This window comes from Eschrichtius robustus, chromosome 15 (assembly GCF_028021215.1).
Source record: "Eschrichtius robustus isolate mEscRob2 chromosome 15, mEscRob2.pri, whole genome shotgun sequence".
Classification (NCBI taxonomy): Eukaryota; Metazoa; Chordata; class Mammalia; order Artiodactyla; family Eschrichtiidae; genus Eschrichtius; species Eschrichtius robustus.
Genome location: NC_090838.1, coordinates 63,549,993 through 63,563,081, shown reverse-complemented (window position 1 = coordinate 63,563,081; position 13,089 = coordinate 63,549,993). Strand labels below are relative to the sequence as shown.

The 13,089-nt window shown below is 40.7% G+C and overlaps 1 protein-coding gene across 1 annotated transcript in view; it reads right to left on the bottom strand.

The window, feature by feature from the left end:
- The window catches only part of ALMS1 (ALMS1 centrosome and basal body associated protein), a 265,152-nt gene extending 252,470 nt beyond the window's left edge, over window positions 1–12,682 (bottom strand). Inside the window, exon 1 of the mRNA XM_068564773.1 lies at window positions 12,383–12,682. Within this exon, the coding sequence (XP_068420874.1) occupies window positions 12,383–12,682 (300 nt within the window). The remainder of the gene's footprint in view (window positions 1–12,382) is intronic.
- Between the last annotated feature and the right edge of the window lie 407 nt (window positions 12,683–13,089).

Genomic DNA, 13,089 nt, shown 5'->3' with positions numbered 1-13,089 from the left:
AAGCCACAACTAAAAGATCCCACATGCCGCAACTAAGACCCAGTGCAGCCAAATAAATAAATAAATATTTTAAAAATAAATTAATAAAATAAAATAGATAACCAACAAGGACCTACTGTAAAAACAATTAAAAAAAAAACTACAATGAGACATCACCTCACAGTCATCAGGATGGCTGCTATCAAAAACAAAAAAAAAAAGAGAGAGAAAATAACAAATGTTGGTGAAGATGTGGAGAAACTGGGACCCTTGTGTCGTGTTGGGAGGAATATAAAATGGTGCAACCACTGTGGAAAACAGGAGGGAGGTTCCTCAGAAAACTAAACAGAACTACCACATGATCTGGCAATCCCACTTCTGAGTATATATCCAAAAGAACTGAAGGCACTGTCTCAAAGAGATATTTACAAACCCATGTTCACAGCAGCACTACTCACAATAGCCAACAGGCAGAAACAATCCAAGTGTCTTATTAACTGACAAAGGGATAAACAAAATGTGATACATAAGTACAAGAGAATATTATTCAGCCTTAAAAGGAAGTTAATCTGGTCACATGCTACAACATGCATGAACCTTGAGGACATTAAGCTAAGTGAAATAAGCCAGTCACAAAAGACAAATACTGTATGACTCCTCTTAAATGAGGTATCCAAAGTAATCAAATTCACAGAAACACAAAGTAGAATGGTTGTTACTAGGGGCTGGGGTGAGAGGGAAAGCGGAGCTGGTTGTTTACAGGTGCAGAGTTTCAGTTTAAGAGTTCAGGACACTGGTTGCACAACAATGTTAACATATTTAACATTACTGAACTGTACACTTTAAAATGGTTAACATGGTTAAGATGTTATGTGTATTTTACCACATAAAATTTAAAAAGAAATTTTCAATCCGCAGATAAACCAAAACAGAAAATTTCTTTATTTCTTTTACAAGAAATACTAAGGGAAGTGCCTAAGGGACATTTCAGAAATGATAAAAGGGTCAATCCACCAAGAATACCTAATAATTAAAAATATATATGCACCTAGCATCAGAGCTCCGAAACACCTTAAGTAAAAACTAACAGAACTGGGAACTGCCCTGGTGGTGCAGTGGTTAAGAATCCACCTGCCAATTCAGGGGACATGGGTTCGAGCCCTGCTCCAGGAAGATCCCACATGCCACGGAGCAGCTAAGCCCACGTGCCACAACTACTGAGCCTGCGTTCTTGAGCCCACAAGCCACAGCTACTGAGCCCATGTACCACAACTGCTGAAGCCAGCATGCCCAAAGCCCATGTTCCACAACAGGAGAGGCCACCGCAATGAGAAGCCTGGGCACCGCAGTGAAGAGTAGCCCCTCCTTGCACAACTAGGGAAAAAGCAAGCACGCAGCAACGAAGACCCAACGCAGCCAAAAATAAAAAAATAAATAAGGTTATTTAAAAAAAAAAAAACTAACAGAACTGAAGGAAATAAGAGACAATCCAACAATAATTAGAACTCAATACTCCAGTTCCCAAAAGCAGTGGATGGATAGAGATTCTGTACATGATTCTTGAACATTAAAAAAAAAAAAAAAAAAACCAGAGCAAATGTCAATGGCTTTCCTATATACCAGCAATGAACAATTGGAATTTGAAATTAAAAACACAATACCATTGGGGTTTCCCCGGCGGTCCAGTGGTTAAGACTCCACACTTCTACCGCAGGGGGTGCGGGTTTCATCCCTGGTCAGGAAACTAAGATCCCACATGCCATATGGCATGGCCAAAAAAAACACCACAATACCATTTACATTAGCACCCCAAAAATTAAATACTTAGGTATAAATCTAACCAAATATATACAAGATCTATATGAGGGAAACTATAAAACTCTGGCAAAAGAAATCAAAAAGGAACTAATTAAATGGATAGATAGTCCATGTTCATGGTTAGAAAGACTCAATACTGTCAACGTCAGTTCCTCCCAACCTGGTGTATAGATTCAATACAATTCCAATCAAAATCCAAGCAAATTATTTTGTGGATATTGACAAACTGGTGCTAAAGTTTATATGAAGAGTCAAAGTACCCAGCATAGCCAGCACAAAATTGAAGAAGCCAAAGTGGGAGGACTGATACTACTTGACTTAAAGACTTACTATAAAGCTACAGCAATCAAGAGTGTGGTATTGGTGAAAGACTAGATAAACAGATCACTGTAACACAACAGAGTCCAGAAATAGACCCACATAAAGACAACTGATAATTGACAAAGGAACAAAGGCAACGTAATGGAGCAAAGACAGTCTTTTCAACAAATTATGCTGGAATAACTGGACATCCACGTGCAAAAAGTGAATCTAGACACAGATCTTACCCCTTTCACAAAACTTAACTCAAAATGGATCATAGATGTAAATGTAGAATGCAAAACTATAAAAACTATAAAACACCTAGAAGATAATATAGGAGAAAACTTAGATCACCTTGGCTAGTGTGATCACTTTTTAGGTACAACACGAAAGGCAAAATCCCTGAAATAACTGATAAGCTGCACTCATCAAAATTAAAAACCTTTGTTCTGTGAAAGACAATGTCAAGAGAATGAGAAAACAAGCCACAGACTGGGAGAAGATATTTCTAATAGACATACCTGATAAGGACTGTTAACCAAAACATACAAAGAACTCTTAAAACTCAACAATATGAAAACAAACAACTTGGTTAGAAAATGGGCAACAGACCACCAAAGAAGATATACAACTGGAATAAGCATATGAAAAGATGCTGAGTATCATTTATCATTAGGGAACTGTAAAGTAAAACAATGAGACACTACTACCTACCTACTAGAATAGCCAAAATCCAAAACATTGACAACAAATGCTGCCGAGGATATGGAACAACAGGAACTCTCATTCACTGCTGAATGATGGTGGGAAAGCAAAATGGTACAGTCACTTTGTAAGACAATTTGGCAGTTTCTTATAAAACTAAACATATTATTAGCATACAATCTAGTAATCAAACTCCTTGGTACTGGCCCAAATGGACTGAAAAGATATGTCTACACAAAAATCTGTACATGGATGTTTAGAGCAGCTTTACTCATAACTGCCAAAACTTGAAAGCAACTAAAATATCCTTTAGTAGGTGAATGGATAAGATAAACTGTGGTACATCTAGACAACGTAGTATTATTCAGCACTAAAAAGAAATGAGCTACCAAGTCATGAAAAGACACAGAGAAACTATATTGTATTATAATCGTGGATACATGCCATTATACGTTTGTCAAAAACCATAGAATGTACAATACCAAAAGTGAGCCCTAATGTAAACTCTGGCTTTGGATGTCAATGTAGATTCATTGTAACAAACATACTACACTCTGATGTGGGATACTGACAGTGGAGAAGGCTGTGCATGTGTGGGGGCAGGAGGTGGATGGGAAATCTCTGTACTATCTGATCAATTTTTCTTTGAACCTAAAACTGCTCTAAAAAATGGTCTGTTGAGGGAATTCCCCAGGGTGGTCCAGTGGTTAGGATTCCGTGCTTTCAATGCCAAAGGCACGGGTTCGATCCCTGATTGGGGAACTAAGATCCCACAAGCTGCGGGGTGCAGCAAAAGAAAAAACAAACAAACAAACAACAACAACATAGTCTATTGAAAAACAACCAAAACAAAAAAAGCTCTGGTCCAGCATGCAAGGAGTTAGGAAGTCATCACTCCCATCCCCACAAAAAGAAAAAAAGCTGAACAAATTGAAAATCAACAACTCTTCTTACATCCGCCAGACAACTGAAATGAAGGGCAAACTACACAGTCCCCCAAATTAGAAAGACAAACAGATACAGAGAATCACAACTTAATGGAACAGAATCCCAGAGCAGACACCACCATGGGGACCTGTACTAGGGTAGGAAAGCCTAAATTGTAATTGACAAATTGCTAGAGGCTCAGGGTAGACAACCCTGAGATTTAAAAACTCCTGGGAAACAATCTTAGAGGGGCTCCCACACTTTATGAGTTTTACCTCCAGGAACTGTACCAGGTTCCACAGTTAAGATCAGAGAAAAATCTCCTCTTGCTCTGGCAGGGGGAGGGCAAAAGTAGCCATTTTGAAATAAGCCTAGAGCATTCTGTTTTTAACAAGACCTGCCCTCAAAAGAAACTATTTTACCAGAGCCCGGGGTTTTACCAGAGACTAAGTGATGTAGGGGAAGGGAAATACCCAACTCCAGCCCCCTTCTAGCTTTCCTGTCTCACCTAAGGGGAAAACAATGAGAAACCCTAGTGAAGATCACAGCCCAGGGAAAGTCCTAATAATAGGACTATAGAACACTTACCCTCCACCCACACCTTACCACTACATCAACAGGGCTCCTGATAATGATGGTATATGAATGAAAGAACAGCACAACTCATACCTTACTTAAGAAGTCCTTAGAGGGACTTCCCTGGTGGCACAGTGGTTAAGAATCCGCCTGCCAACACAGAGGACATGGGTTCAAGCCCTGATCCAGGAAGATTCCACATGCCACGGAGCAACAAAACCCATGCACCACAACTACTGAGCCTGCGCTCTGGAGTCTGCAAGCCGCAACTGCTGAGTCCATGTGCCACAACTAATGAAGCCCGCGTGCCTGGAGCCACCCCAACAAGAAGCCTGCGCACCACAACAAAGAGCAGCCCCCACTTGCCGCAACTAGAGAAAGCCCGTGCACAGCAACAAAGATCCAACACAGCCAAAAATAAATAAATGTATTTTTAAATTCCATACTAAAAAAAAAAAAAAAAAAAAAAGAAGTCCTTAGAGAAATCCAAAGACAACAGGGGGAACAAAAACAAGGTCACCAGAGGAAATTTTAGCCTTTGACACCTACAGCTACAGCAAACAATAAACACAAAACCACCTCTAACCAGATAAACTTAAAAAACTTCACATTAAAGGTCTATTTACTTCAGTTCCTTTCATATCATATTCATTCAGTACATGCCTGGCTTTCAACAAAAAAAACTACGACATACAAGACAAAAACAAAACTAGTTTGAAGACACAGAGCAAGCATCAGAACCAGAATCAGATAAGGCAGACATATTCGAGTTTCAGTTTGTAAAGATGAAGATGTTCTGGAGATGGATGGTAGTGAAGATTACAAAACAGTGTGAATGTACTTAATGCCACATAAAAATGGTTAAAATGGAGAAATTCCCTGGTGGTCCAGTGGTTAGGACTCAGTGCTTTCACTGCTGGGGCCATGGCTTCAATCCCTGGTCGAGGAACTGAGATCCTGCAAGCCACGCAGCATGGCCAAAATAAATAATTTTTTAAAAAGGTTAAAATGGTAAATTTTATGTTATGTATATTTTACCACAATTTTTAAAAAAAGAAAAAGAAATCAAGTTGGAAAAAAAGAAATGAGCTACCAAACCATGAAAACACATGGAGGAACCTTAAATGCATACTGCTAAGTGAAAGAAGCCATTCTAAAAAGGCTACATAGGGACTTTCCTGGTGGCACAGTGGTTAAGAATCCGCCTGCCAACGCAGGGGACACAGGTTCAAGCCCTGGTCTGGGAAGATCCCATATGCCGCAGAGCAACTAAGCCTGTGCACCACAACTACTGAGCCTGGGCTCTACAGCCCGCAAGCTACAACTACTGAGCCTGTGTGCTGCAATTACTGACGCCCACGCACCTAGAGCCCATGCTCCGCAATAAGAGAAGCCACCGCAATGAGAAGCTCGCACACCAAAACGAAGAGTAGCCCCGGCTCACCGCAAGCAGAGAAAAAGCCCACGCGCAGCAACGAAGACACAACACAGTCAAAAATAAATAAATTTATTTTAAAAATAAATAAATAATAAAAAAATAAAAAGGCTACATACTGTATGATTCTAACTATATGACTTTCTGGAAAAGGCAAAACTATGGAGACAGTAAAAATATCAGCAGCTGCCACGGTTTCAGAGGAAGAAAGGGAGGGATAAACAGGTAGAGCACAGGGATTTTTTTAGGCAGTGAAACTGTTCTGTGTGATACTGTAATAGTGGATATATGTCATTATACATTTGTCAAAACCCACAGAATGTACGAAAAGTGGACTCTGATAAAAACATGCACTTTAATTAATAATGTATCAATATCGGCTTACCGATTGTAACAAATGTGCCACCCTAATACAAGATGCTAATAATAGAGAAAACAGGGGAGGAAAAAGAGGTACATGAGAATTCTGTACTTTCTGCTAAACATAAATCTGCTCCCAAAAAAGTCTATTAATTAAAATGAAAAAAAAGGATAGCTACCTGTGACAAGACCAACAAGGAAATATAAGATGTGAATACTCTGTAAACAAACTACATCTATGGATATTATAGAACACTCCATCTTAGAGTAGCAGAATACACCTTCAGCATACATGGAACAACTCCAGGACAGACCACATGTTAGGCCACAAAACAAGCCTCAAATTTTTTTTTAATTTTATTTTATTGACGTATAGGTGATTTACAATGTTGTGTTAATTTCTGCTGTACAGCACAGTGACTCAGTTATAAACATAAGCCTCAAATTTTTTAAATAATTGAAATCATGGAAAGTATATTCTCCAACCAAAATGGAATGAAATTAGAAATCAATAACAGAAGGAAATTGAGGAAATTCACAAATACATGGAAATCAAGCAACAGACTCCTAAATAACCAACGGGTCAAAAAAAGAAATCACAAAGAGAATTTTCAAACATTTTGAGATAGACAACAGGCAGAAAACAACCCAAATGTCCATCAATTGATGAATGGATAAAAAAATGTAGTATATCCATACAATGGACTATTATTAAGTCATAGAAAGGAATGAAAAATTGATGTTATACACATGGATGTTTCCTAAAAACATTATGCTAAGTGAGAGTCCAGTCATAAGACCACATATTGGAATTCACTGGTGGTCCAGTGGTTAGGACTCGGTGCTCTCATTGCCATGGCCCTGGGTTCGATCACTGCTGGGGGAACTAAGATCCTGAAAGCTGTACGGCATGCACCACATATTATATGATTCCATTTATATTAAAGGCCCAGAATAGGCAAATCTAAAGAGAGAGAAAGTAGATTAATGGTTGCTTAGCAGAATGGAAGCTAGAGGGGTGACAGCTAAAGTATACAGGGTTTCTTTTTGAGGTAATGAAAAAATTGTTCTAAAATTGTGGTGATGGCTGCACATATCCATTAATTTACTGAAACTACTGAATTGTGCATTAAAATTCAGGGTAAATTGTATGGTATTTGAATTAAATCTCAACAAAACTGTTAAAAATGTTTTTAAATAAGCCAGGTAAGCATTCAGCACATTAAGTAAAATTAAATAAAATAAATCTAGGGAAATAGTAAAAGATGAGAACTGAAATTAATGAATTAAATGATGAAAAGCAATAGAATTAAACTTAGATTTAAGAGCTGTTTCCTTGGATGAAAACAATTAACAAAACAAATCCATAGCTAGTCGGATCAAGAGAAGAATAAAACATAATTATATAAAATCAGGAATGAGAAATGGAAATAACCACAGATGCAATAGAAAAAAATAAAGAATGCTATGTAACACTCCATTATAATTAACTAGAAACCCTTGCTGAAATGACTTTCTAGAAAAATCATAAATTACGAAATTAACCCAAGAAAAGTAAGAGAGTATATACAGATTATAACCCTGAAAGGAATCCAGAGGCACAGTAGTTTCACAAGTGATTATTTTTCAAACATGCAAGAAAATCTTACATTATTTAAACTGTTCCAAGACACAGAAAAATAAAAATCTTCCCAGTACCTTGCAGAAAAACGGCATAATTCTGATTCCAAACTTGACAAAGAAAGGTCAAGAAAACACTTTTTTAAAAACTTAAACCATTATCATTTATCAAATATCTCCAAATAAAATCCAGCACTTCCTTAAGAGAAAAACACACAATAACTGATAGTTTTTATCCTAGGAGCACAAGAAAGGATTAATACTAAGAATAAAATCTGTATTAACAGGTCAAAAAAGATTAAGAATTGTACAGTGTAGATAAATTTGGAGATAGGGAGCAGGAAGGTGTAGGGGTTCAGGCCTGTGTTCTCTCCTTCTATGAAATGGTAACCTGTTGATAGGAGAATGCTGAACATTGGGTGAAATCTAGAGGATAAGAGTGAAAAAGCCAAAGAAGCTGAAGGAGGAAACATAAAAAGATTTCCAAGCACTGTTGATGACCCATTTAAAAGTTGGAGACCAGACTTCCCTGGTGGTGCAGTGGTTAAGAATCTGCCTGCCAATGCAGGGGACGCAGGTTCGATCCCTGGTCCAGGAAGATCCCACATGCCATGGAGCAACTAAGCTCATGCACCACAACTACTGAGCCTACATGCTGCAACTACTGAAGCCCATGCACTCTAGGGCCTGCGTGCCACAACCACTGAGCCCGCGTGCTGCAACTACTGAAGCACGTGCGCCTAGAGCCCAGTGCTCCACAACAAGAGAAGCCACCGCAATGAGAAGCCCTCTCACTGCAATGAAGAGTAGCTCCCACTCGCCGCAACTAGAGAAAGCCCGCACACAGCAATGAAGACTCAACGCAGCCAAAAAAAAAAAAAAAGTTGGAGTCCAAGTGGTTAAAAGGTACAAACTTCCAGTTATAAGATAAGTAAGTACTAGGGATGCAATGCACAACATGATAACTATAATTAACACTGCTGTATGTTATATACGAAAATTGTTAAGAGTAAATCCTAAGAGTTCTCAACACCAGAAAAAAATATTTTTTCTATTTCTTTAATTTGTTAGCTATATGAGATGACTTATTGTGATAACCGTTTCATGATGTATATAAGTCAAATCATTATGCTGTATACCTTAAACTTATACAGTGCTTTATGTCAATTATACTCAATAAAACTGGAAGAAAAGAAAATAAACAATAAAACTAAAAAAAAAAAAAAAAGTTGAAGACCAAGAATTTCTATGATACCAATCCACAGAATTGAATTATTTTCCCTAGCACAGTTCAGAAATTGAGGTTTAGGAATTACAAGTAGAGGTGTTTGAAATGGTCCATGTTGAATGGTCTGCAGAACCAGCATAAGACCAATAAAGCAAAGGCTCACTTCCCTGAACTCAAAAATACTTGGTTGTAAGGCTGGTCATATTTTGCATTGAACTTAGAACAGTTCCACGCCTTAGCTCAGCTTCATTAATAGGACTTGCAAACTTAATCAACACCTTACAGATCCCCACTACAACATCCTAATTGCCTACTAAGAGAGATACATGAGAGTGACTCAAATATTACAATTTTGTCATTTAACTTGACACTAGACTGAATGAAATTAATGTTTCCTATCATTTGGTGTCTTCCTTTGAATACACTGAATTAAATACTACACAACAAACTCATCTTCAAAAATTTTATAGTTCAGGGCTTCCCTGGTGGCGCAGTGGTTAAGAATCTGCCTGCCAACACAAGGGACACGGGTTCGAGCCCTGGCCCGGGAAGATCCCACATGCCGCGGAGCAACTAAGCCCGTGCACCACAACGACTGAGCCTGAACTCTAGAGCCCGCAAGCCACAACAACTGAGCCCATGTGCCACAACTACTGAAGCCTGTGCGCCTACAGCCCGTGCTTCGCAACAAGAGAAGCCACCGCAAAGAGAAGCCGGCGCACCGCAACGAAGAGTAGCCCCCGCTCACCGCAACTAGAGAAAGCCCACGTACAGCAACGAAGACCCAACACAGCCAAAAATAAATTACTTACTTAATTAAAAAAAAATTTTATAGTTCATCAGTTTCTAGCAAGAAACATATTTAAGTTTCTCCTTTAAACATTTTCCAACTTACACCAGTAAATCTTAATATGTTAGTGAACAAAAAATTATCTTAATACTCTTTATATCATCTTAAAACTGCCTTTAATACAGCACATCACCCACACCTTCATATACCCTCCAAGGTAAATAGGACAATATCTGATTTCTCTCAAAAACAGAAACAAAACACCTCTACGGAAAAAACACTCTGGGCTCTAAGAAGCGATATCTTCTATTACACATAGATAGATCACTGTTAGACAGGATAATAATTTTTTCACACTGGCTGTAATAAGAGGTAAAGTGGTTTAATTAAAATCTTCTAGGAATATTAAATTTATATATTAATAGTTATTCAAACAAGAAGTCATGGAACAAAATTAAAGTTAGGAGACCTCATCCACAAGTGTGGCTTTAATTATGGTCCATATGTAGATAACTTACAACTTGAAATGTCCAGCCCAGACCCCTCCTCTGATCTCTAAAACCAAACCCATAATCTTAACACCCATCCCAACCATCCCATCACCCCACCCCATGGCCACCAACCCTACCATAAACCTGGCCATATTTCAACCATTTATCCAATAACCTGACACCTTCTTGCCCTTGTGTTCCACATCTAATCCATTATTAGTGTAATAATAATGTAAAATTAGTGTATCAGTGTGATTACTTTACCTCTTAAATCTCTCTCGAATCAGTCTACGTTTTTCTATATCCACCAACACTTCCCTATTCCAAAATATCATCATCATCATTTGCCTGGCAATACTGCAATGACCTCCTAATTAGCATCCCTGACTTATTATTGCAGCTCCCCACCCCAACCTGCTGTCAAAGCTGTTCTCTACTGTGCTACAAAGTGATCTTTCTGAAACACAAATCTTATCCTATACCCCTTTGTTTAAAACATTTTCAATGACTTCCCGGGATAAAGCTTCCAAATTCCTTGCATAGCACACAAAGCCTTGAAGTGTCTGCTCAACCCATATTGGCTTTTGGTTCCTTGAAAATGCCACGCTCTCTCTTACCGACAGTACCTTTCCATGTGCCTTTCCCTCAGCTGCAAAGCTCCTTCCTTTTCCCTTCACCTAGTTAACTGTAACCTGTCTTCAGATCTCAGCTTGTCATAACTTCCTCAGGGAAGCTTTCCCCAGCTTCGCTGACAAGATCAGATTCCCTTACTGAATGTTTTCAAAGCATGTTAGCACATACCAATTTTACTTTTATTTTTGTGACCCAACTGAATTTTGTCTGCCTCCCTCTCTAGACTGCGTACACTAGAAAAGCAGAGACAACAAATGTTTGGGTTCACCAAGGTTCCATAGCATCCAGCACAATGTGTGGCCCATGAAGAATGCTCAATAATACATGTTCAATGAATTCAGCACCGATTGGAATATTTACCAGGCAAAACAACAACTACTACTCTTTAATGATCAACAGTCTACAGCATCAATGTCCAGTAGAACTTTCTGTAGTGATGAAATTATTCTATATCTGCACTGTCCAATTACATAGCCACTAGTCAAGTGTGACTACTGAGCACTGTTCGTACAACAGAGGCACTGAATTTTTAATTTTATTTAATTTTAACAAATTAAGATGTAAGGAGCCACACGCTGCTATGACTACTGTATTGACGGCACAGGTCTATATAGTCTTTCCTCTGTCTTTTCAATTGTTGTACCTTGTTGTTTTACTCTGCACAGTTGACATCTTGTCTAAGGAGCAGTCCTAGACAATAAACCTTAGGTTTCTTTTTGTCCCCACAATGTACCTTTCACAGAATAGAAATTTAATAAATGTCTGATGACTAGATACCCGAATTGTATAGCAAACCTTTCCTTTGTCCCTGAAAAGGAATCAACTAAATGCAGTTATTTTCAAAATGATCTTCAGGAGCCAACCATAAAATCAGCTCTTTCTAGTTTTCCAGACTGTTGGGAGCTGCAGCATAAGCCTCCTGCGTTTCTAAGCCCCTCCTACCGGCTGGGGACCCCTTTATTGCTACAAACGAGAGGTCAGAGAAGCACAATTGGCAAGAAGCCTCTAGAGACTAACTACTCAAAGGGTGCACAGAATCCACTCTGCTCCCTCAAGAGGAGTCCCGCCCTTCAGGCAAACTAATCTCCTAATTGTCTCCCCCACAAGATAGTCCCTGGACAACCACTGTCTCCACTCCTACAACGCCCTTTTCCCCTCCCTCAGGGTATAAGGCCCACCTCCTCCCAAAAGCGTTTCTTAACCACAATATTGGCTCCTCTGAACATCTGGAGTAATTTAAAAAGCCCAGGGGAGAGAGGGAGGGTGGGGAGGAAACAAGAGAGATCTTTGCCTGAAAGAACAGGAGACTTGGAGTAGTCGGCCGGAAGCCTGGGCAAGAGTCGGAGCCTAGGAGACGAAATGGCCCTACAAGCCTTTAAAAGCACGCGTACTATTTGTCAGGCACCGTGACAGGCAGAGAGCAAGAGGCAGCCCGCAAGGGAGAGGAGGCAAAGCGCTCAGGGACCACCCGTCACCCTGCTCGACGACGGCCCATACCCCTCCCCGACCCGGCTCACCTTCCCCGGGCTGGTCAGCTCGCCCACCGAGTAGCGGTGCCTCGGCAGCGACGGCTGAGGCAAAGTCCCGGCGGGGTGCGCCTGCAGCCAGGCCTTGGACTCCTCATCCTCCTCGTCGTCCGTACTCTCCCGATGCTGGCTCTCGTAGTTAAAATCCGCGTCCGGCTCCCGCCCCTCCTCTTCCTCCATCTCCTCCACCATCACCACCTCGTACTCGTCCAAGTTCTCCGCCTCCTCCTCCTCCTCCTCCTCCACCTCCTCCTCGAGCTCTCCTGGCCAAGGCATGTCCTCTGGCTCCATATTGGCTTCTAGTTCTAGGAGGCTGAAGAGGAGGAAAGGGGAGGGGGGAGGGAAGGGAGGGGAAGAGAGCCTACTGGCGGTTGTGGCCGCGCGCAGGCGCGGAGACCGCCGACGCCTCGCGCCGGCGTCGCGCGGACTGCTCGGGGCGGGGAGTGTGCGCGCGTGTTGCTAAGGGTGCCCGGCGGCGGCAGCGGGAAGGCCAGAGGGGCGGAGCTGCTGACAGGCGACGCCGACGCCTCGCCCCTGTCACGAGATGGGATCTTGCTCACAGTACTGTAAGCTCACAATAAACCCGGACTGGGCCCCTGTCGGAAGCGGGGAGAATTTATAGTCCTCGGCTGGGCCGGGCCAAAATTGAATTTTGTCCCTGCACAGAGGGACGATCAGACCCTCGGACAAACTCAAAA